We start from the raw sequence: 26897 nt of genomic DNA, 5'->3' as shown, positions 1-26897 counted from the left end.
ATACACGCGCGGCCAAAATGGCAGCCGGCGGGACGCGCGCTTGATCCGCCGGCCTCCGCCCCACGCTCTATCGCGAAGACTTCACACTAAATACGTAAGTGACCCATAATAACCTTAACATTTACGATTTGGAAGACATGTCTCAGGCGCTATACCATATTTTTTCAAGTACGTTTCATCGACGCAATTGTACATAACCTCAAAGCTGTCGACGTATTGTTTGGCGTCGTCGCGTCTTTGTAAATATCTCAATTTTAAATACTTAGGATTCATATCGAATATGTTTGCTCTCATATGTGTAATGGTTATGCGCTATCTAAAATATTTTTTATGCTGAATATTGAAATTTTAAGTCTAATCGACTTGTCTATTTCGGGGATAGGCTAGTTGACCAACTAAGGCATCGAAAATGCTTAGCTTCGTTATTCGAAGTGCGTGTCACTAATACTTGATCGGAGATGGCTTAATTGTCTGGAATACCAGCGAAGTGAAGTACTCCTTGTTATTTCTTAAATTTATCAAATATCTACATGAATATTTGTATCATAGTGCTTTTTGTTAGTGCATCGTATAAAGAACTTTTTAAAGTTGTCGAGGGGTGGAGCCTGCAATCTGTTGATAATTTATAATATTTATTCCTTCTTTTGTAATAAGCATACTACATGACTTGATACAATAATATAAATAATAATAGTTAATTAAAGGTATACTAATTAGAACTAGAAGTATATAATATGATAATAATATAATTTATTAAACGAAACACAAAAGGTGATACAACTTCAGTTTTAGAATTTTTTTATTTCATTTATTATGGAAAATAATATTAATTAACACAAATTTGTGCATTTTGTCATTTCAACTTCATACTGTGGCTCTCAATATTTTTTATAAAAAAAAATTACGTTATAATTTGATTATGTATTATAATTTAATAAGAAAAAATGATTGTTTTTTTACGAAAACCTAATACAAATTGCCCTATAAGCGGTTAAACTGACGTATTGGGGATATCTTTTTTTTTTAAATCTTTGAAGACTGAACGCATGATACGCGGTTTTCTGGCCTAAAAACTTTTTCAGAATCACTCTGATCATTGATATCTTCTCCATCTTCGCTAGAAGGGCGTGAAAGATGATCTTTTAAAGCTTATTCTAACAATGTTTCTTCTCTTTCATCCTTTTTTTAACGATCACAGTAAGAATCACAAAACAAAATAATTACCATTTTAAAGTAGGTAAAAAATCTCTCAATGTGGATTATGTATTATCACAAAATGGTTAAAAATACCAATAATGTAATATTAATATTAAAAGCAAAGTCAAACAAATTTGTATTGTAGTAAAAAAACAAAGTCTACAAATGCTTTCTAGTAGTGGCCAGAAAATAACTAAAATATTCAAAGCTTGTATGTTTAGGAATAATTTTTTTGTGTTTCTTTAGTAATTTCTTTTTCATTTTTCTGTTTGTGCCAGTTAGAATGTTCCATTTTCTAGCAAATATTTTGCTAGAGGAATGCTGATAAAAATATTGTCAACGAAAATATGAAAATCCTTATTTTGGTAATTTCTTATTTTCAATAACCATACAACCGAGTCCAGCTTTTTTTATTTTAGCTTAATCAGTGTTACGTTTTGCTCTTCTATAACAAAAGAAACCCAAACAATTATGAACTGTGGCATCGCACAACATCCAAAATTTCACACCCCATTTATTTTTATTCAGAAGATATTGCTCGAGGATTGCATGACAATTTGTCCCTACCAAGGGCTTTTAAATACTCAGTAATGTAGCCGAAAAACTGTTGGCATGTATTACTAGTGATGTGTCCCAGTGGGAATAAGTTTCTATTATTGATGTGGTGAAAAACTTGAAGAATCAGTTGGAACCTACCTTTTGAAAACATCTTTTTAACCAAGGGATATATCTTGAATTTTTATCCAATAACTGGTCTGGGTTATTCCAATTTCCACCAAGGCCGACACAAATGCCTTCATTTTGATCATATTAACTGATTTCCAATCCTTTGCTCTTTATTTAGTCCTTAGGTTTGCATTTGAATTTAGAAATTGAGTGATATACCTATTTGTTTCGGTGACTATTATCGACCAAAAAGAAACAGTAAAAAATATATCAAAGTATTCAATAAGCCTGGCATTGGGGTGGGGAGTGTGTTTTGGTCCAGGTAATTCCATAAAATTTTGAGTAGATCGATGAGTTTCGTCATTATATCATGGCCAGTTTGAATTTCAACGAATCCAATTACAGGTGTCTTATTGTTTTCATTATTAGTATTTTCACAAGTACTGTTCATCTCATCATTTGAGGTTTCGCTCAAAACACAAGGAGGCCCATTACAATGGATAAAAATGTCGCTTTCACTGCCATTAGATTTTGCATGATTATTATCATGTAAACTATCACACTCCATAAAGCCGTCGTCGAAAGTCAGACATAACATAGGTTAAAAAATATATAATATACAAGTACTTTACAAATTCTAACAATAATAGTAAAAAAATGCATTTAGATAGTAGTTTGGTCTTTATTATGAAGAAATGTACAAATATCAACTGTAAACATTTTGTTTTTTTGAAGGCAATGTCTTCAACAGTTTAGATGCTAAACAACGATATATAGTTGTTCGTCATTATATACAATAAATACTAACAAAGATCACTGTTGATGTCATGATGCTCATAAAAGTAAATTAATCTGTGAACTTGTTACCTTGTTAATGGACAATGGCATGATAGTCTTTGAATGAATTTACTTATAATTATGTATATAGAAGAACCGATGAATATGTGAAAATTAAGAATTTTTAAAAACACGCATCCAAAGGGTTAAGTGTCCTCTGTCTTTGCAGATATTCCTCCAATCATTAACCCCTTAAGTGGATATGTCGTATATATCCGTGATGACAAAAGTACTTGCAAAGTGGGTATGACGGATATATCCGCATTTTGAAAATTCTAGCAAAACTCAATGGAAACGACAGATATGTCTAATAATCTAAATACTGGTGTGAAGACTGCAGCAGATCACCACTTTGCGCAGCTCCGTGTCTTAAAATATATCACACCAAAAAAGAATTTTTTGGTGTGTATATATCCGCTAGCGGCAAAAAGTTTGTGTCACTGCAGATCACACTCAACAGTGAAGCATAACGTTGAAGGGGTTAACGCATATTAATCATTACTGGGGTTTTAGTTTATTTTTTCTAGTCTAATAGTAACAATTCAAATATCACTCATAACAACTTGTCTACTTCATAGTGCAATGTGATTTGTTTGTTTTTATTGTATTATCACATTTTTATTACTCATGTTCAATGGTAAAATATCTTCAAGTACATCTAAGTAACGTAGCCATAAAATGATACATATATCTTTCTTGTTTATATAGGCTAACATGTCTCTACCGCCCTATATGTTGGGTGGTAACGCATGGGCAGCCATGATGGCCCAGCAACAGCTGGTCGTGGCTGCCCAGCAACAGCACCAGCGAGCAGCTCAGCAGCAGGCTGCCGCTGTACACGCAGCTCATCAACAAGCTCTTCACATACCTCCTCCTCTTCCAAAACCAGACATCATGACTGAAGAAAAACTGCAAGAGAAAGGTAATAATCACATAAATATTTATTATAAATAATCATTCAATACTTACTTATTCTTGTACATTTAAGCCCAAAAATGGCAGCAGCTTCAGACGAAAAGGTTCGCCGAAAAACGCAAGTTTGGTTTTGTAGACGCCCAAAAAGAAGACATGCCGCCAGAGCATATACGTAAAATCATTCGAGATCACGGTGATATGACTAGTAGAAAATATAGACACGACAAACGAGTCTATCTCGGAGCTCTCAAATACATGCCTCATGCTGTCATGAAACTATTAGAGAACATGCCAATGCCATGGGAGCAAATTAGAGATGTTAAAGTCTTATATCACATAACTGGCGCTATTACGTTTGTTAATGAAATTCCTTGGGTTATAGAGCCAGTTTATATAGCACAATGGGGAACAATGTGGATCATGATGAGGCGTGAGAAGAGGGATCGTAGACATTTCAAACGGATGAGGTTTCCTCCATTTGACGATGAAGAACCGCCTCTAGATTACGCCGACAACGTTTTAGACGTAGAACCGTTGGAAGCCATTCAGATTGAATTGGACTCTGACGAAGACGCCAGTGTAGCGCAATGGTTTTACGATCACAAACCTTTGATTGGCACTAAATTTGTCAACGGTTCCACTTACAGGAGGTGGAACCTTTCGCTACCTCAGATGGCGACATTGTACCGGCTCGCCAATCAGTTGCTAACAGATTTGGTGGATGATAATTATTTCTATTTGTTCGACTCGAAGAGTTTCTTCACGGCGAAAGCTCTCAATATGGCTATTCCGGGCGGACCAAAATTTGAACCACTCGTGAAGGACAATAGCGTTGGAGATGAAGACTGGAACGAGTTCAACGATATCAACAAAATTATTATTAGACAGCCAATTAGAACTGAATATAGAATCGCATTCCCGTTTCTCTACAATAATCTTCCGCATTTCGTACAATTGCCATGGTAAGTCGATTAATACTTATTTTATAATAAGATAAGTTTTGTATCTTTTAACTCTCATGATGATCTTTTATTTTTGCTGAATTTTCATCTGTCAGTACATAAAATCTGTCTTAAGTCCGCGAGAACTGATCAACAAAAAAATAAGATACGTTTGTTATTCTGCAATATGTTTATTTATTTAAAATATACCCCCTTCTAAGTTAATACAGCGCTGAAGACAATCATAGAGAATTCCGAAACATCTTTTATAGAAAGTTTCCAGAAGGCTTTGGTTGTACCCTTTTGGGCGTCATCAATGGTGTCAAAACGTTTTCCCTTCAATACCAACTTAATTTTTGGGAATAGCCAGAAGTCACAGGGAGCCAAATCAGACTGAGCACTACTTTATTGCTCAATAATTCGCTTTGTGCGTTGGTGCATTATCATGCAACAACGACCAGCTGCCTTTGGCTCAGTATTCTAGTCGAGCTAGAAGAGTTAGTGCCAATTTTTTTTTAAAAGTTGGATCATTATATATGATATCCTTCAGCATGAACAATGTATCGCAAAGATCTATTGTACAACTGAAGGATTACTCTTGGTTAAAATAAAATATTCAGCGTTCATGACATCTTTAGGTGCCCAATACATCCTTGCGATTTTCTCGATGACATCTATAGGTGTCATCCACGGTCAAAAGATTAATCCTCACAACGTTATAGACCTAAAATAGGGCACAAAATATTAAGTATATGATAATTGATTTGTCACATCAACTTCAAAAAAATGTTGGTGGTGAATGTCAGAACCTAGACTTATAAAACGCATGCCACAACTAAGATGGCGGTACTAGAACTGGAGATATGACTAATATAACTAGTCCTCGCGGATTTGCGATAAATTGTATTGTGGTCGTGTTGAATGACAGTCCTTATGATTTATTTAGTCACGGTGAAGTCGAGGCAAATTGACAAAAGAAGCTGATTGCATCAAATGTTTTGAAAATAAACACATTCTCGCCTTTAAATATGTCAGTCAAGATGATTGTATTTTCTCTGTATGATTTCAATGTACGACCAATCACGTTCCATTGACAATTTTTTTATCTCGGCAGTACAATAGGCCCACTAAAATGATCAGTTTATATGGTTAAAATTAACTTGAATTCAGGGATAACTAATGAAATAAAATACTGGAAATTTTATCATCAAATCATTTAAAATGGCTTCAGATAATATATTAGGCATTTTAAGCATGACAACATGCCTTTAGACTTCTAAAGATTAATAATTATACTCGCAAGGGATTTTTGCAGGTTGACTCAATCTAATCTTAAATCTTTAATAATACTAAATCTAAATTTATTATTTTCCATCTGTAATTTAAACTGAATTAGATATTAAAAAAATAATTGCTTCTAATAAATCAGCGTTTATGGAAGTTCTTAAATCAGATTTAATTAATTTGGAAAATAAATGTTCTTCAAGGACTCCACATGTTAATGAAAATTGTAAAACGGAGTCTTGAATCGGTCGATTTTTTATGACTGACTCCATAGCCCTGATTAAACATTTAAATGAGAAATTGTATTTAGTGATACTTGCTAATTCAATAAGTAAATTATGTAAGAGTCCTTTCCAAATCATGATGCTTTAAATTGTATTCAAATTATGACTCAACTCTTCCACATTATGCCAATCTTGTATACAGTCCATATGCAAGATGATACACATGTGGATATAATAATGTGTATGACACTGTGCATTGATATTATTCATCCGATTAAGACATAAGGGTGGACGCTTAAAGTTGCATATATTCTATTTACTAGTCATTTAAAAATATATTAATCGCAAGATTATATTCTAGGTATCACACACCCAACGTAGTCTTCATCAAAACAGAAGATCCTGACTTACCGGCGTTCTATTTTGATCCCCTAATCAATCCGATATCACACCGGCATGCCGTTAAATCGTTAGAGCCGATCATGGACGAAGACGCCGATTTTGTTCTTCCAGAACATGTTGCACCTTTCCTTCAAGAAACTGCTTTATATACAGACAACACGGCGAATGGAATCTCACTTTTATGGGCACCGAGGCCATTCAACATGAGATCAGGTATTCATCGAAAATTTTAAACTATCATATGAATTGATTTTTAATATATTGTATGCTTTTAGGAAGGTGCAGACGAGCGATTGATGTTCCGTTAGTGAAAACTTGGTACAAAGAGCATTGTCCTCCGGGTCAACCCGTGAAAGTCAGAGTTTCGTATCAGAAGCTACTGAAATATTTCGTACTTAACGCATTGAAGCACAGACCGCCTAAACCTCAAAAGAAGCGGTAATTTAGACTTTCGATAGTCATAAGTCTTTTATGATTAATTAATTTTTTTTTTTAGATATTTGTTCCGCTCTTTCAAATCGACCAAGTTCTTCCAAACTACGACTCTTGATTGGGTCGAAGCTGGTTTGCAAGTGTGCCGTCAAGGATATAACATGTTAAATCTATTGATCCATCGTAAAAACTTGAATTATTTGCATTTAGATTATAATTTCAACTTGAAACCTGTCAAGACATTGACCACTAAAGAGAGAAAGAAATCGCGTTTCGGAAATGGTAATATATGTTTACAATTAACATCAATTTGGATTATTTAAACTAATTTATCGTCTAATTTTAGCTTTCCATCTTTGCCGTGAGATTCTCCGATTGACTAAACTCATAATAGACTCTCATGTTCAATATCGACTGAACAACGTCGATTCATTCCAACTGTCTGACGGTTTACAATACATATTTGCACACGTCGGACAATTGACAGGAATGTATCGTTATAAGTATAAGTTGATGAGACAGATTCGAATGTGTAAAGATTTGAAACATCTTATCTATTATAGATTCAATACGGTTAGTATATATTATTAATATGGTTAAAGTTTATAATAAAATTGTATCATATAATCTGATTATGTTTTAGGGACCGGTTTCGAAAGGACCTGGTTGTGGTTTTTGGGCTCCCGGTTGGAGAGTTTGGCTTTTCTTCATGAGAGGCATCACTCCATTGCTGGAGCGTTGGTTAGGCAATTTGCTCTCGAGGCAGTTTGAAGGAAGGCATTCTAAAGGCGTCGCTAAGACTGTCACTAAACAGAGAGTCGAGTCTCACTTTGATCTGGAATTGAGAGCTTCTGTTATGCACGACATAGTCGATATGATGCCCGAAGGTATCAAGCAGAATAAGGCAAGGACTATATTGCAACATTTGTCTGAAGCTTGGCGGTGCTGGAAAGCTAACATTCCTTGGAAAGTGCCAGGTTTACCTACTCCGATAGAGAACATGATATTGAGATACGTTAAGATGAAGGCTGATTGGTGGACGAATACGGCTCATTACAATCGAGAAAGAATCCGAAGAGGTGCCACTGTCGATAAGACTGTCTGTAAGAAGAATCTTGGTCGCCTCACTAGATTGTATTTGAAAGCCGAGCAGGAGAGGCAGCATAACTATCTTAAAGATGGTCCTTATATATCGCCCGAAGAAGCCGTTGCCATATACACGACGACAGTACATTGGTTGGAGTCACGTCGGTTTGCTCCGATTCCGTTCCCTCCTCTATCTTATAAACACGACACAAAACTGTTGATTCTCGCTTTGGAAAGATTGAAAGAGGCATACAGCGTCAAATCTAGACTTAATCAGAGCCAACGTGAAGAATTAGGACTCATAGAACAAGCTTATGATAATCCACACGAAGCTTTGTCTAGGATCAAAAGACATTTATTGACACAGAGAGCTTTTAAAGAGGTATTTTAACAAATTCAATAGTCTATTTCATGGTTTCCTAAACTATGTTCCGCGGAACACTGGTGTTCTGCGAATCCAAAATATGTGTTCCATGGAGCCTAAATAGATATTTCACAAAAATTTGGAGTAAATTAAAAGAATGAACATATTCTACTTCATAATGAAGGTGAAGATTTTAGTACCTAGAAGTTGGGTACAGCAAAATAAGCTAAGTGTTCTGCCAAAATTTTCGGATTTGCGAAGTGTTCCGTCGCTCAAAAAGTTTGGGAAACCCTGGTCTATTTGATCAGTTTTGTTAATTGATTGTTGTTTTTCAGACTGGAATAGAATTCATGGATTTGTATTCTCATCTTGTACCTGTGTACGATGTTGAGCCATTAGAAAAGATTACTGATGCTTATTTGGATCAATACTTATGGTACGAGGCCGATAAACGCAGATTGTTCCCACCGTGGGTCAAGCCTGCCGATACTGAGCCTCCACCACTGCTCGTATACAAATGGTGTCAAGGTTTGTTTTATTATAATAACAATATGATAAGAACGAAGGATCTAGTGGGTTTCTAGTGTGTGCGTTGTGGCAAAGGAGATGTGCTTTATACTATCCCCTTGTTACAAACCTCACGCTGGCGATTTACGCAGTTCGCCAAATTTTATGTGTAATAAAGTACAGTCGACCCCCTATAGCATGGAGATTGGGACTTTGTTTTAAAGATTATGTATTATTTTAAATGCACTAAAATTTGAATGTTGGATTTAGTGTCATATCATATATCTAAATATATTTTATGATTCATTAATACTTTTTTAGAATTGTAATAGTGTTATATAATTAAATAATTTTATTATAAAAAAATTAGAATGGTTTAAACCCCCTGAAAAGTGTACACATAATGTATTAATAAAATGTGTACATTGATTTGCTTGATCATAATTTTTTCTATAGCTATACAAAAATATTTGTTTTCTTACTGTATTGTGATGAATATCCCTGAAATGTTATAGCGCGGCGGCATTTCGCCTGTCACAGAATACGTCTAGTGAAGTCAAGGGACAAACAGCCACAAAAAGTACGCTATAGGGGGACTGCCGCATACGCTATAGGAAACTTCGCTATTGGGGGGCTTACTGTATTCGACTTTAAGCCTGAATAAAATTATCTTGACTCAGAAAATTATATTGTTTGAAACATCTGTCTTGATTTCTTTTGTATCCTGAGTTTGGGACATCTTTAGAGTAGAATTATTAAACTATGTTTCATAAAACTATATATTGTCAGATGTGAATCGATTAATTTAATGATGATGATGTATTGAATTATTCCAGGTATAAATAATTTACAAGAAGTGTGGGAAGTGGGCGAAGGTGAATGCAATGTGTTGCTTGAGTCCCGTTTTGAAAAGTTGTACGAAAAGATCGATTTGACACTGCTGAATAGGTTGCTTCGTTTGATAGTTGATCACAACATTGCCGATTACATGACGGCGAAGAACAATGTTGTCATAAATTATAAGGTAATTATTTAGGACTCAGCAGAAATGTAGAGTAAATTTTTTGATATTTAATCGAAAAATATTATTTTTTATTGTAGGATATGAACCACACCAACAGTTACGGAATAATACGTGGTCTTCAATTTGCGTCCTTCATCGTACAATACTATGGTCTCGTATTAGATCTCTTAGTGTTGGGTCTCCAAAGAGCGAGCGAAATGGCTGGTCCTCCTCAATTACCGAACGATTTTCTAACATTCCAAGATGCTCCAACTGAAACTGTCCATCCCATACGATTGTTCTGCAGATACGTTGATAAAGTACACATATTCTTCAGGTGTGTTTCATAATCATAACTTCCATATATAATAAAGCTTATAACGTAATGTTAATATTGCTTATTCATTAGGTTCACTGCCGAAGAAGCCAGAGATTTAATCCAAAGATACTTGACAGAGCATCCAGATCCAAATAATGAAAACATCGTCGGATACAACAACAAGAAGTGTTGGCCTCGTGATGCTAGAATGCGCCTCATGAAACATGACGTTAATCTGTTAGTATAGTTTTTAATTATAATTTTGTTATTATTTTTGTTCATGATGAAATGCGTAGGGGTCCTGAAACCAGTGAACTCATGTGTGCTGGGAGGTGTACTTGACCTTCAGTTGTAGTCTAAGGGACACTTCTGTTGGCTTTTACGCTTCGATCGAACCGCTTCCTGATTATATTATATACAATCTTAATATTAGAATCTCCATTACTATCAACGGTTTAATAGGTTTAATTTGTTATAGTGGCCGTGCCGTCTTCTGGGATATCAAGAACAGACTTCCAAGGTCTACGACTACCGTACAATGGGAGAGCAGTTTTGTGTCTGTCTATTCCAAAGATAATCCTAATCTTTTGTTCAATATGGGTGGATTTGAATGCAGAATACTTCCAAAGGTGAGTTTGTTTTAATATTGTTATAATATATTCAATACTAATGATTTTAAAAATAGTGCCGGACTACCCACGAAGAGTTCACGCATCGTGATGGAGTATGGAACTTGCAGAATGAAGTGACCAAAGAACGTACGGCTCAGTGTTTCTTGCGTGTGGACGACGAAAGTCTGAACAGGTTCCATAACAGAGTACGTCAGATTTTGATGGCTTCCGGCTCGACTACGTTCACTAAGATCGTCAACAAGTGGAACACGGCGCTCATCGGTCTCATGACTTACTTCCGAGAGGCTGTGGTCAACACGCAAGAGTTGTTAGATTTACTAGTCAAATGCGAGAACAAGATACAGACCCGTATCAAGATCGGTCTCAACTCTAAAATGCCTTCTCGTTTCCCACCCGTCGTCTTTTACACACCAAAGGAGTTGGGCGGTTTGGGAATGTTGTCCATGGGCCACGTGCTCATTCCTCAAGTATGTTTCATTTCAATCTTACTATATCTAGTTAAATATTCATTAAGTTTTGCTTATTTGTATAATTTAATTACAGTCCGATTTGAGATGGTCGAAACAAACCGATGTCGGAATCACTCATTTCCGTTCCGGTATGTCTCACGATGAAGATCAACTCATTCCGAATTTGTATCGTTATATACAACCGTGGGAAGCAGAGTTTACAGATTCGCAAAGAGTGTGGGCCGAATATGCTTTGAAAAGACAAGAGGCTAACACACAAAATAGGTAATTCAATATTTGTGTCACAGAATTTTATAGTAGTCTGACATAACGTTGTCTTATATAGAATGGCCAATTTAAGATTAATAGCGTTATTGTTTAGCCTCGTCTCCAGGCCACTTCCAGGTAACCATTTTTGGGCGACCATCTGATAATGACAAAGGATACATACAATAGCAATGAATTGTTTTTAGGCATGTTCTTACGTTGGGGTAATTGATGGCTTTCAGAAGTTACATGGTTATATAAAGCAAAATTCTTGGGTGTTCATACGTATTGATTTCTCGTGTTTTGTTTGGCCAGACCTCTGTTCTAGTTTTTTTAGATAGCCATTTTAGGAACATCCCACAATATTGTATTTAAAAACAATAAAAAAATGAACAATCATTTAAACGATCAGCATAATATTGAGGTTCTGGTCAGCTCTAAAATGTTTTCTGCCGGTAAATAATCAGTAGAACTGACTAGTGACAAGCTGTAAAATTTATTTTATTCTGCTAATAATCTATTTCTACAGCAACAAGTGTATGAAACTTCTTTGCTGCTGTCAGTTATTGAAAAATAATATAATAATGATTAACTTACGTCTGTTGCGGTCTGCCTTTACATTTGTTGACAGTTGCGAAACGTCCATTTTTTGTTCAAACCAAAACCTAACCTAAATGAATTAACCAAACTCCAAAAAGTAGATCGATCATTGCCACTTTTTTTTTAATAAAATCGCACTTCCGTGAAATATATACAAAATAATTGTTTCAAAAAACGAATTGTTTGTGCATTACTGTTGGATGGATTAGGTGCGAGTGAGTATTCGTCGGAACAGTGAACACCCCATGAATCCTTTTCTGAAAAAATCTGAAGATTTACCTTGCATAAACGCACAAACGATTCATTTTATGGAACAAGTATTTATTTAAATGCACATATCTTATAAAATAATTCCCTGTTAAATCGCACTGATTTAGTTTGCTAACCACATATTGAGTCTGATATTTTTTCATTGCCAACAAAAACATAGTATGATGTCCAAATGATTTAATAGCTGTTTTTTTCTTGTTACCTAACATTTAAATGGTGAATCATTTCATTACTTCTTAATTATGATACTCTATAATATTTATTGCATTTTTTTTCTTTATAGACGTTTGACTTTAGAAGATTTAGAAGATTCGTGGGATAGAGGTATTCCCAGGATCAACACACTTTTCCAGAAAGATCGTCATACACTTGCTTACGATAAAGGATGGAGAATTCGTACCGAATTCAAACAATACCAAGTAATATCATTTAATATTTATAATATATGTAGTAAATTATACCATTTTCAATTAAAAGCAATACAATATCTACATTTTAGTATTAATTAGTCGTTTTTTATAGGTATTGAAACAAAATCCTTTCTGGTGGACTCATCAGAGACACGACGGTAAGCTTTGGAACTTGAACAATTATCGTACGGATATGATTCAAGCACTTGGAGGTGTGGAAGGTATTTTGGAACATACACTATTCAAAGGAACTTATTTCCCAACATGGGAAGGTCTTTTCTGGTATGTTTGTATATTATTGTTTGAGTAATTAGTGTTTTTTATTATTTAAATACTTATTGCGAGAATTGTTTATAGGGAGAAGGCTTCAGGATTCGAAGAGTCTATGAAATACAAAAAGCTCACCAATGCTCAACGTTCCGGTTTGAATCAAATCCCAAACAGAAGGTTCACACTTTGGTGGTCGCCGACAATCAACAGAGCCAACGTATACGTTGGTTTCCAGGTAAAAAATTAGATCAATGGCTATAATATGTATAACTTTTAGCTTCAGTTTGTGATATTTAATTTGAAATTTAGGTACAATTGGATCTAACTGGAATATTCATGCACGGAAAGATTCCGACGTTGAAGATCTCGCTCATTCAAATATTCAGAGCTCACTTGTGGCAAAAAGTTCACGAGTCCATCGTCATGGATTTATGTCAGGTGTTTGATCAAGAACTCGACGCTTTGGAGATCGAAACTGTGCAAAAAGAAACTATACATCCTCGTAAATCATACAAGATGAATTCATCTTGTGCGGATATATTGCTCTTCTCGGCTTACAAATGGAACGTTTCAAGACCGTCGCTTTTAGCTGATACCAAGTAATTTTTATTGAGTAATTTTAATAGTGATCTGATTGTTAACGTATTGATTGATTGTAGAGACACGATGGACAATACGACAACTCAGAAATACTGGATGGACATTCAACTCAGATGGGGCGATTACGACTCTCACGATATTGAGAGATACGCTCGTGCCAAGTTCTTGGATTACACTACAGATAACATGTCTATATATCCATCTCCGACTGGTTTATTGATTGCCATTGATTTGGCTTATAACTTGCATAGTGCATACGGAAATTGGTTCCCTGGATGTAAACCGCTCATCCAGCAGGCGATGGCAAAGATCTTAAAGGCTAATCCAGCGTTATATGTATTGAGGGAGCGTATCCGTAAAGCTCTGCAATTATACAGCAGTGAACCGACCGAGCCTTATTTGTCTAGTCAGAATTACGGAGAGCTATTCTCCAATCAAATCATTTGGTTTGTTGACGATACAAATGTATATCGAGTGACCATTCATAAGACTTTCGAGGGTAACTTGACCACAAAGCCTATAAACGGTGCCATCTTTATTTTCAATCCTCGTACTGGTCAGTTGTTCTTGAAGATTATTCACACTTCGGTATGGGCTGGTCAAAAACGTCTCGGACAGGTTTGTTTTTATTAAATGTTTGTAACAAATATACTATTTTATGTTTATCATTAAACTGATCATTCAAATTTTAGTTGGCTAAATGGAAAACAGCTGAAGAAGTAGCGGCTTTGATTAGATCATTGCCAGTTGAAGAACAACCTAAACAGATTATTGTAACGAGAAAGGGAATGTTAGATCCACTTGAGGTATGTATGATATGTTAGATTTTTTTAAATGAAAATATGAGGATCTTATTTATTTGTATTGATTATTTTAGGTGCACTTGTTGGACTTCCCGAATATTGTAATCAAAGGTTCAGAACTTCAACTGCCGTTCCAAGCATGCTTGAAGGTTGAGAAGTTCGGTGATTTAATATTGAAAGCCACTGAACCTCAGATGGTTCTCTTCAATCTGTATGACGATTGGTTAAAAACTATTTCATCTTACACTGTAAGCATTTTTTTTATTTAGTTATTAAATGCTAGTATGTTACATGATGAAAAATCATGTTATTATCAAATTTATGTTTAAAGGCCTTCTCACGTCTGATCCTCATTCTTCGAGCGCTTCACGTCAACACAGAAAGAACTAAAGTACTGTTAAAGCCAGATAAGACTACCATTACTGAGCAGCATCATATTTGGCCGACATTGACCGATGAAGAGTGGATCAAGGTTGAAGTGCAGTTGAAGGATCTCATCTTGGCAGATTACGGCAAAAAGAATAAGTCAGTTGTATTTTATTTATTGTATTCAAGGTTTGTTATGGTTGTTTTGTAATTACTTTGTATTCTTTCAGTGTGAATGTGGCATCTTTGACACAATCTGAAATCCGTGATATCATTCTCGGTATGGAGATATCTGCTCCGTCTGCTCAACGACAACAAATCGCCGAAATTGAGAAACAGAGCAAGGAACAGAGTCAATTGACGGCTACGACGACTCGCACTGTAAATAAACACGGAGACGAAATTATCACTAGTACTACTAGTAATTATGAGTCACAGACATTCAGGTTGGTTTTATTTTTTGGGATTTTTACGAAATTATGTAGTGGAATGATAAGACTGATTTATGCTTGTGACATTGCGACATAAAATTTACCTGAAAAAAGCATTTTTCTCAAATCTATTCCTGTCCTTATTTATTGTAATGGCGGAAATAAGGCAAATTGAATATTTTCGTATTCATCACATGTTCAATGATGCGATTCATTGCACGGTCTTAGTGGATCTTTATTTCTCAGCAGCATAATAAGATTAACATTGAGGGTTACTGGGTATTTTGGTCATGAATTTACTGGAATGCTTCTTCATCCATTATTTTATTAGTTGAGTAAAATTAACGTGCTGGCATAGTCATTTGTATAGGTTTATAAACAGTAATTCCAGAAATATGAAGCATGAGACTAAACTATTTATTGTTTTATTTTAGTTCCAAAACTGAATGGCGAGTCAGAGCCATTTCTGCGACAAATTTGCACTTGCGTACAAATCACATATACGTTAGCTCGGACGATATCAAAGAAACTGGCTACACATACATTTTACCGAAAAATCTTCTCAGAAAATTCGTTACGATATCAGATCTTAGAGCTCAGGTAAATATACATATATAATATTTATTTTTTTCATTTTTCCTTTATAACAAATTTTTATATTATTTTAGATTGCTTGCTACCTTTATGGACGCAGTCCCGCCGATAACCCTCAAGTGTGGGAAGTTAGAGCTGCTGTACTACCACCACAATGGGGTACTCATCAAGCTGTGCACTTACCTCGTTCTTTGCCTGTACATCCACATCTCGGCGATTTGGAGCCATTGGGATGGATGCATACACAACCGAACGAACTGCCTCAGCTGTCTCCGCAAGACATAACCACACACGCCAAGGTCATGTCTGATAATCCAGCATGGGACGGAGAAAAGACTATCATAATCACATGCTCGTTCACTCCTGGTTCTTGCTCTTTAACTGCTTACAAGCTGACACCTTCAGGATTCGAATGGGGCAGCCGGAACACAGACAAAGGAAACAATCCTAAAGGATACTTGCCGAGTCATTATGAGAAAGTTCAAATGTTGCTGTCGGACCGGTTCTTAGGATACTTTATGGTGCCTTCGCAGGGCAGTTGGAATTATAACTTTATGGGAGTGCGACACGATCCGAGCATGAAGTATTCGGTGCAGCTCGGTAATCCGAGAGAGTTTTATCATGAAGTACACAGGCCTGCGCATTTCATGAACTTTGCGTCGATGGAAGAAGGAGGAACTCAACCGGCCGACAGAGAAGATATGTTTGCTTAAATTTGATTTATTATTACTTTTTTACTTTATACAAATATGTGATTTTCTTAGAGTAATGTGACGCATTTCTTGTATTGAAGGATGAATGAGAATCACTTTTAGAACAAGTGGTGTGTAAGATATTTTTATGTAAATAAATTATATTATTTTTCAAATATACTTGTATGTTTTTAACGTTATATTAAAAATTTTTTTTTTATATATATTAGAAGGCGGTTCTTCAGGAAGAGTAGATAAATATAAACTTATTTAATATATTAATTAATAGATTCAAGCTTTGCAACTACAGTATGACAGTAAACTTCTAATAGACAAAAATACTTCTGATTTTATTGGAATGCTTAATAAGTCATTAGGGATTTTGAAGTCTCTGGTGTTTTTAATTTCCAAGGATCAAGACTCATGGAAAAAAATATGTTAAGAATTACCTTGGAAAAACATAGGTATATATCAGGCACGTGCAGGTGAGATACTTTCCCTTTCACTCGCTTACATGTTAAGTGACGAGAGTGAGTGAGAGATAAAGGCATGCGGTCTACATGCCCTTATCTGAAAAGTATCGTTGATAAATACTTCCGAATATTTTTTTACCGTTTACACAGTGCCAGCAAAACAAAAATATTTGTTCTGCTGGCGCTGCCAGTATATGATTTCAACTTTTCCATTCTTAGTAATATATACATTTACATACTAATTATTATTTATTTACATGCGATGTATAAATTTTACAGTGAAGTTCAAATACATTTTCACCAGTAGATATATATTCCAACTATCGAAAATATAATTTAACTAATAAGCGCTAATATGCTGCTCTAAAATGTCTATGAAACTCAATTTGACAGTTGCAAAACATCCATTTGCTGTTCAAACCCAACTTGCCGAATGAAAGTTTTAAGACTTATTAGGTTAAGTCCAAAATATAAACTAAGCCAACTCAGGGGAAACTAAGCGGAAGAAGCACAGACAGGCGTCGCATTTTGCATATTACTTCATAGTTCATTTGCACTTCGATATTACAATGTTTTAAAAATATGATCGATATTACTACGGACTTCTGATATGAGAGTATTGGTGAAAGTATTTCCAAACCGAATTTTAGTCAATAGGAGGGCGCCAAAACAATTGTCACTTCTCAGAAGTCAAAAATTCACGTCAAAAGCAATAAAATTGTGTCAGCGCCGTTGCAGTGGAAATGCTCGATAACGAATGTTCCCATTGCGACGGCGTCTGCACTCGATTATAAAACTCGATTACACCATCTATTTAAGGACTCAAAGCACGCCAATTTGATTCCATTGCTCAATACTGACATCTATACACCCATACCTCGCTTTACGGCCTAGATACGTTCCACGAAACTTGGCCGCTAAGCGAAAAGCCGTATAATGAATCAATTATTCTAATACAAATTCAATGGGATCGGTTCCAAATTTGTTAAATATGTAACATGGTTTATCATTTAAAATGCATTTTATCTTTTTATTTCATTTAAATCAAAAATACATACATAACAAGTACATACATTTGTACATAAAATAATAACAGGCTCCAAAAACCAACAATAATCCATAAACAAAAATTAAACAACTTCATGTTACATAAAATATGTGTATGAATACATACATCATTTTTTTTTAAATGGCTTTAATCTGAAGACGATGAAGAAATGGTAACCTGCAGATCACTGTCGTTCTCATTTTTCGCTGGTAAGGATGGGCCTGGCTTAAAAAAATTGTCTAACGTTTGTCTTGCCTTCTTGTCTATTTCGTTCTTCAGTGATTTATAACAGCTAATGGCTGAGTTAATTCCTCGAGAAACTTTAGCGCTACGTTCGACGTCAGGATCGTTTTCAAGGAAGATGTTTATTCCTTGTTCGAAATAGGAAAAAGCTTTTGACAATTTTTTTGATGTTAGCTGTTTAAATACAACAGGCTCTGTCTCTTCATCAAATGCCGGTTCTGTTTGCAACTGAATGAGTTCCTTATATGAAAGGGGTTCCCTATCAGCTTCAAGTAGATCAAGCACATCACGTTCGTTCAAACCTTCAAAGCCGAGATCATGTGCTAGATCCAAAATGTTTTGCCTAATTTCAGGAAGGCAATTAACTTCTGCATCAGTACTTTTTACACATTCTGGCCATATTTTTTTCCAAACATGGTTCATTGTTGTTAATTTTAATTCCTTCCATGATTCACTGATGCTGTCAACAGCATCCTTGATGTTATAGTTTTTCCAAAATATTTTAATTGAAGATTTACCATCGGTTTCCCTCATAAGTTGTCGGAAAGTTCGGCGTAGGTAATATGCCTTAAAAGTGGCTATTGCACCCTGATCCATTGGTTGGATCAGAGCTGTTGTATTTTTCGGAAGGTACTCAATCATGACATCTTCAGATAGTTCGGATAAATTAGTAGGATGCCCTGGTGCATTATCCAAAATTAGCAAAGCCTTGTTGCTTAAGTTATTGTCTCGCAAATATTTTTTCACTTCTGTGCAAAAGTGATTTTTGAACCAATCCTCTAAAGTAGCTTTAGTCGTCCAAGCTTTCTTGTTGGATCTCCATATGACGGGTAATTGATTTTTATTTAGTCCTTTAAGAGGCCTTGGATTTTCGGACAAATATTAATATATTAAAAGTAGTTTTAGCTTAAAATCACCCGCAGCATTTGCACCAAGTAGCAAAGTTTATCGTTCTTTAGGCACCTTATAACCAGGCGCAGATTTTTCGGTTTTTGAAATGTACGTGCAATCAGGCATTCTCTTCCAATAAAGCCCTGTTTCGTCTACGTTAAGCACTTGTTCAGGTTTATGACCACCTCTTTCAATAATTCCCTTTAAAATGTTGGGATATTCTTTAGATGCGGCCTCGTCGGCGCTAGCTGCTTCACCTTATATTTTAAAATTATGCAAATTAAATCTATTTTTAAATTTTTTAAAAAATCGACATCGAAAAAAAGTTTTTTTGCCATTATAGCAAAACATTTTAGGCCGTAAATCGAAAACGTGCCTTAATTGAAGAGGGCCGTTATAGCGAAAGGCCGTATAAAGAGCGGCCGTATATCGAGGTATGGGTGTATTTAACTACACATTTTGAGTGAATTATGTATATTTTTAAAATAAACTTATCGGAGTTTCTGGCGTCTAATTGCCTTTAAAAATAGCAACAATTTCAATTCCACAAAAGATGTCTTTTAGATGGGTGTCGTAATGTTCTTTGATTACGCTTTTGAAATCATTCAACGATGGTTTCTTTCAAGGGTTGAACCATTTAGCGTATTTGTTTAAAATATCAATATGTAGGAACCTATACAGAGGATATGTAGATACAAAATCATATCACTTATAGCTCCGATTGCAATCGAACCTTATTGATGTTTTTTGGAATTTTGGTTAAAAGAAAATATTAAAATTTATATGATTTTTATTATTATTTTTAAAATACACATATCAACTAAGAATATAAAATTAAACAAAATCACAAAATAAAATTTAGCACATATATATTAATTGTCATATTTATAAGTATTCCTCAATTAATTTGTTGTTTTATCTATGTACCATGTTTCAAGTCACTATAGATTTACCTCTAGCATAATGCATATTGAGATACATATTCGTAAAAAAATGCAAATCTCAGCTGTATTAGTGTTGATTTTACACACCATACTTATATAAACCCTATGGTAACATGTAACTTTTATGCATGCGAAAGGTATTGTGATCGGCACATGAGAAAACAGATATATTTTTTCTTTTAATAGTAGAAATTACATTTCTATATTTCGATACAAAATAGAAGCTACAATTGAATAGCGTCGATAATTTTTAGTACATTCAAAATATGTTTCATTTAATTTAGTAAAGATACACAAGCTCTAAACACGTTTTAAAAGTATTTAATATAATAATCGAATAAGGCAGACTTAGTAAAATTTATAAGTATCAAAAATTGATTAAGCACACTACTATATTATTAAAGCTTTTACAATAACAACTGCGATGAAAATCATTTGGACAACGATCAACATTTATATATAATATATTTTTTTCAATACCCGTATATTTATATTTTTTTAAATTTACATTCACACTAGGTTGTAAGTTTTTCAGTGATATATAAAGAGAACTTGAGAAAATTAAAAAAGAGATTTATATAAAATGGTATACATGCATATACAATAGATATATTTCAAGACTCTCAAAACAAGAATATGTTAAATTAGATATAATATACAATAGAGTTAGTTTTGTATGATCTTTCAAATTAAGTCATGTATCGCAATCATGGCTATAAGATGTAAAAGTAGCAAATTTTATATACAATATAACATATTCTTAACATAAATGTGTTTTGAAGTTTTACTTTATAGGTTCATGAGAAGAAGAAATATTGTTGTTTCATGAATATGTGTAAGAATAAGATAAGGCATCAATCTATCAGCATTTAATCATATTTTGACGTATTTTAAAAACATGCTTTATACTTGATATTATGTCATGTATGTTCTTCATTAAAATGATATCAAATTAAGAACCTGTTCAAATGCCTTAATCATTGAAAAAAATAAAGTACAGTTGATGTTTTGAAATTAACTTTAGTTTTTTAGTCAAAAATCAAGCAAATTAAATACTAAACATATCCATATGCTTAAAAGTAAAACAGTGTTTGTTTGTTATAACATTTTTTTGATTTGGGATCTTAAAATATGTATACATACATCATTCTCAAACAAACTTAAATACAGGCACTTTAAACTATTTGTTTTTAATATTTTAAACATTTTTTTATAAAAAAATAATAAGTAGAGTTTGCTTTCAATTTAAAACTTTAGAAATGACATTGTATATTTTTAAGATATTGTTTTTATTCGAACACTGAATTGATAGTATAAAGATATAGTTAAAAAAAGACTGTTACCAGAGATCTTATGTAATCAAATATTAATATTTATGTTTTCAGCTAAAGGAAGTTTTATGGATCTTTACTTAAATTTTGCTTGTCAATATAACAGTAAAAGTATTTTTGATGTTGAATATGAAAAAAAATCTTTTGCTTTTCATATATTTTTAAATTATAAATTGGTATGTTTTTAAAGTCACTATTACATGTAATGGCACCGTTATCAGTATATTCACCTTAATTATAGTCCCTCTCAGACGCACATCATTGATGATGAATATACAGGAACTTGTTTTAATGGCAATATAGATATGGCTAACAATGAAAATCGTCATAAAATAGGGTAATGATGAACTTTACTACGTGTTTCATAGAAATTACTAAGTATAAATTTAAATATAAAATATTTTTCTCAATCTTTCTTCTTGCTCAAATTTCACTGTTTAAATTCTATGTATTTTATAATATGTGAGTATACCCTGTATGTGTGTTTAATCATCTGTTACTATAGTTCGCTTTTTAAAATAGTGATTAACATTAAACATTAGATCATTATGTCATAAAAATATATATGTTTTTAATAGGTAGCATATTTATAGCAAATGCAAACATGACTAATGAACGATGTCTTTCACGTCAGATTGTCTTAAAATACATATTACATAAAGCTAAGATAATATATAAACATTGTGCATAATATAAATTTACATGACTGGTAATTATAAACTATAACTTAAAAACATAACGTAATTTTTAGAGAGCTATAAGGATCTTTGGCAGTCAGCTTTGTGTACATATAAAAGCGTAAGTTGTGATATACTACGTACGAAAATATTTTTTTATAGTATATTAAATGCAATTTGCTTTAATTACAAAGCAGATTAAATGCAACTAAAAAATATCTTCGCGTTTCTTTGCATCTTCTTCGTGGATAGGTCATTAATTTCTTGAAGAATGCTTCTATTTCCTTCACTTGAACTCTGACATCCTGATGCTCTGATCCGTAGTGGACAGGAAAGCCTTTTCCGTTTGGTTTTCTGAATTTCCAGTCGTCGAGGCAGTGTTAACCGATCGGAACCGAGACGAAGTCCTGGATTTCGAAACTGTTGATCCGTATCGCAGGAAGTTGTATCTGTGAATCGTTTGTAAAATGAATCAATAAAGTGTCATTGTGAAATTCACAATGATAACATTCACGTTTTCACTATTGTTGTGTTATTAATGACATTCAATAGGAGATTGTCGTTATCTGTCGACTCATGCTTGTTCGCGTATTATGAATCAAATACAGCGAACATTAAAAAGTTTTCATATTAAAATTCTATAATAAAAAAGTACTTATTTTAAATTTATTATCATTAACTTAAAGAACACACTTCTATTAAGTAATAGGTACTTCTTTATTACTATTTTTAAAATGTCAACTTTTTAATTGATCACTGTAAACACATTACATTATTTATAAACCTAGGTATTAAAAATGGGTGCAAATAGATAAATACATGAACAATTTTTATAAAAGAATATGAACTCGATGCATATAAAGCTATTATTTTTAAGCTAATAAAATAATTAAATTTAATATGATATCATAGATTTAATCACAACATGATTACTAAAAATCACCACATTATTATACTTGCGCAAGCAAAGAGCTCTTAATATTATTGAAAACTTGAGATTAGTTTTAGTGATAGAATACAATTTGTTAATAATATCTATAATTTACATTTCACAATAATAGATAAACTCAAAATATTTTTTCAATAACTCAAATAAACGTTGATTGTAAAACTAATTTCAACCTTATGATGTAATAATATAAAACCCTATATTATATTGAATAATAAAATTTGATATTAAATTTTTTGCTTTTTCTAAATTTAATTGATTTTAATCACCATTTCAATATTTGTAAGTATTAAAAAATCATGCTATAATATTATTATATAAATGAAATAAGTCATTATATACCATATTTAGTGAAATAAAACCGTGAGAATGTAGAAGGTCAAAAACATGCAAGTTTAATTTAACTCAATTACGTATTATTTCATTCTGCAAAACTGTAGTAAAAACACACAAAACCAAGTTCACCGCAGTCGTCGACATACTTATATGTTTTTTAAATGTCTAAATCGCAGTTGCAGATGTTTTTCTAGTATCGATAGACGAAATTCTTAAATTGCTGGAATCTTTGGCGTTATTTTTCATAATGGCCCTAAAGTCATCGGTTTGATTTGAAGAACTTTATAAAAAAATAAAAAAAATCAGCTTCTTAAAAATATCAGTAATAGCATGCATCATTGATCTTTAAAATCTAACATGCAGATGAAACGTAAGAGTTCGCTAAATAGTTTGAAGAGCGACAGCTTTCTAAGAATAATCTGAAAATCCTAGATGTGATAATATTAAATAACTCTATAAGTGATGAAAAATATAGAAAACTACTGTATATTAGAATTGCTTTACATTATTTATAATTTTCTGTTCGGCGATTTTCTGCGTCTTTGTACTTCGACAGGTACTTTTTCTGTAAAACGATAGTCACTGGAAACGGTGTATCATATATACCCTTATAAACGATTTATTTACTTATGTAGTAATTTATGCAAATTAAATTATTTTTATGCAAATTACCGTTTCACAATCAGATTCTTGACTTTCTTCTTCCACACGAATATGATGAAGATGAACAAGCCTTGGAGAGCGTTGCAGAGATCAGGTAATATCCAGATGTATACACTAGAGTCGTTTATTGCAAAGCTTATCCATTCTGCCACCCAACTGACTCCCATTATTAGAAATAGTTTTACATATAGCCACAGTCTGTAAAAAAAAATATAATATTAAAATTAATATTAAAATAAACATGTGTAATAAAAAAAATATTTATTATATGTGTCGGGATAACCCATAATCGTTGCTCTTTAGATACTGGCAGTCTACGAATCTAAAGAGCAACGATTATGGATTAAAATTTCATAGTAAATAAAATATAATGATACATTTATAGCAATTATAGCTCTACTAATACATACGTATGTATGTAGTAATATATTATTTGATTTTTATAATAAAATGCAACAATATCTTAGAAGTTCATATATATTTAGAATTAAATTTAACTTGATTTTTCAACGGATTCGATATTAGTAATATAATGTTGCCGTTATAATTTTCACAGTAATATTTGACTCAGTCATTTTTTAAATTAAAAATAATAATGTAAGAATTAAATAAAAATTGGCTTTTCAATAGATAACATAACTACTACGTACACTTAAGAACTGGCAAACACGAATTGACTTTGAGGAATCTTTTTTGATATGTGCCGCATATTGACATATACATAAATATATCTAGGTTATATAAATATAATATTCATTATAAAATCAAAATAAAACCATCCTAACATAAAATAAATTGTAGCAGTCATGTTTCATACCGGCGATAAATAACGGAATTCTAAAGACACAGTGAGCAAGCAAGATAGGGGATGACTCATAAGACTGTTTGCCGTGCTTTTTATTAAGGAGCGTTAGGATACGGTTTATTGCACTATTCTCGAAGAATTATAGTTTTGGGTTCCGGAATGCGTAGCGATTGCATTCTCTTCTGATGCTGGTTAGAGCCAGGACGTCTGCACCTATTCAACTTGATTATGGCTATTATTACCCAGTTCCTAAAAACGCTTACATTGCATATCAATATATTTAATGTCGGCTATCTAATATTAGTTATTTTTCACAACATATAGATATCAAGACGAGTAATTCTCGATAATTTATTGTTCTAAAAAGCTTAGAAAAATCACTATTTCATCTCATTTTCTGATATTCATACATTTTGTAACGTTAATGTGAACATAATGTTTTCTAGACCACTTTATTTTGTTATAGAGATAAACCTTGAGAATTAAGATCCCACACGAATACAACTATTTCAACTACATCTGAAAGATATTAAATAGTAATTATTATCTTATATACAATTGTTCTAATCATAATTATCATCAAAAAACTGAGATAAGGTTTTCTTTATTTTTAATATGGATGTGTACCATTGTACATTTTTTAATGAATTACCTTTGTTTTTCCTTTTCGTAATTTGAATGCCTTCCACTCTCGCTGTTCCTCAACACTGCTGTCTCTTGATTGATAGACAATATTTTGTAGGTCGTAAAACTAAACAGTATCATGTTGATCGTCACTAAAATAATGATGGGTGTGTAGAAGTACAGAAGTATCTCAGTGTACGCTGAAAACATAAAGTTAGCCATTAATTATGTAAATAAAATCTACTCATTCATTATAATTTTAATTTACATGAGAGCCAGCAAGATTTCATTCCAAAACTCGGACGGATCAAATTTGGTGAAATGTGATTGTTGAATTGCATGAATGCTAAAAATCCTGTCAAAAGTAACGGCATACCCCATGCATAGATTCCATAAAACATGAACCTGCGCTGTTCCGCAGAGCGTCTGCTCCTCGCCGCTTTCATAACCCTGAAACAATTTAAAAAACATATTTTGCCAAGTGATTTTTAAATACATAATCCAAACATTATTTACTATTATAAAAATATATGTCCCGCAAAAAAACTAAGAAGCGATATGATTTTATTAAGAATTAAAAATAGATATGTGTGTAATTGGATAATTTATTAAATTGAAAAATATAGTTAATACTCAAAAACTTGTTGGTAGACCTATTATGCTTCTGAATAATATAAATATCTAAAAATATACAATTTAACGCGATTGCTTGTAAATATAATTATAATCAAATCCGACTATTTTAATATCAAGTCAACGATCTTTTAAAATAGTAAGAAAGTTTATAAAATTATCAGTGGAAAATTTATTCCCACAAGGAAATATTTAACAAAATTTACTAAAACATGTATTGCTATTACGACAAAGATTTTTAATAAAATAAAATAATCTATTTTAAGTATTTTTGTTGTTGTTAAAAAGCTATATTTATCTTTTAAATATAAGATCTTATAATCTGAGAATATTTTTCAATGCTTCTCTGAAATAATTTTATCTGCATGATTTATCTGATCTTTACCTTTTGCTCTTTAATTATGTTTTATTATTACAATATTTTTTTATCAACAACAAAAAATATTTTTTGTTGTTGATAAAAAAAGATAAATATTTTTTCTTTCATAATTTTAATATAAATATATAAATGCGTCGATTCATTCATAAATACATTAGAATTATGACCAAGAATAAAAAAAATAAAAGCATGCAACACCATAAACTTATATCCATATATTATCAAATTTAATTCTTTAATTAAATAATATATCTGCGTATATCTAACAAAATATATATCTAACAAAAAGACACGCCGATTAATATTAAATAGAAATAAAGGTAAATATTTTATTGATTGG

The 26897-nt window shown here is 32.9% G+C and overlaps 2 protein-coding genes across 2 annotated transcripts in view; one reads left to right on the top strand and one right to left on the bottom strand.

Moving 5' to 3' along the window:
• On the top strand, positions 1-16737 carry Prp8 (pre-mRNA processing factor 8). Its single transcript, XM_088188994.1, has 26 exons — positions 1-94; positions 3409-3622; positions 3689-4577; positions 6426-6679; positions 6742-6904; positions 6963-7180; positions 7245-7471; positions 7542-8366; positions 8684-8876; positions 9692-9879; positions 9957-10195; positions 10268-10414; positions 10656-10806; positions 10863-11276; positions 11353-11543; positions 12679-12814; positions 12918-13087; positions 13163-13310; positions 13385-13674; positions 13735-14293; positions 14368-14481; positions 14553-14726; positions 14810-15003; positions 15075-15290; positions 15710-15875; positions 15944-16737. The coding sequence occupies exons 2-26, from the start codon at positions 3415-3417 to the stop codon at positions 16580-16582; spliced, it is 7113 nt and encodes a 2370-aa protein (XP_088045120.1). The 5' UTR covers positions 1-94; positions 3409-3414; the 3' UTR covers positions 16583-16737.
• A 3251-nt stretch (positions 16738-19988) lies between these two features.
• The window catches only part of LOC148233785 (G protein-coupled receptor Mth2-like), a 38894-nt gene continuing 31985 nt past the window's right edge, over positions 19989-26897 (bottom strand). Inside the window, exons 5-8 of the mRNA XM_088188889.1 lie at positions 25814-25995; positions 25574-25745; positions 24126-24314; positions 19989-22617 (exon numbers count right to left, since the gene is read on the bottom strand). Of these exons, the coding sequence (XP_088045015.1) occupies positions 22455-22617; positions 24126-24314; positions 25574-25745; positions 25814-25995 (706 nt within the window). The 3' untranslated portion in view covers positions 19989-22454. The remainder of the gene's footprint in view (positions 22618-24125; positions 24315-25573; positions 25746-25813; positions 25996-26897) is intronic.

This window comes from Plectrocnemia conspersa, unplaced genomic scaffold, assembly GCF_051122295.1.
Source record: "Plectrocnemia conspersa isolate PC_06_02 unplaced genomic scaffold, ASM5112229v1 ptg000007l, whole genome shotgun sequence".
NCBI lineage: Eukaryota > Metazoa > Arthropoda > Insecta > Trichoptera > Polycentropodidae > Plectrocnemia > Plectrocnemia conspersa.
Note: the sequence above shows the minus strand (reverse complement) of the source record. Positions and strands in the feature narration are given on the sequence as shown.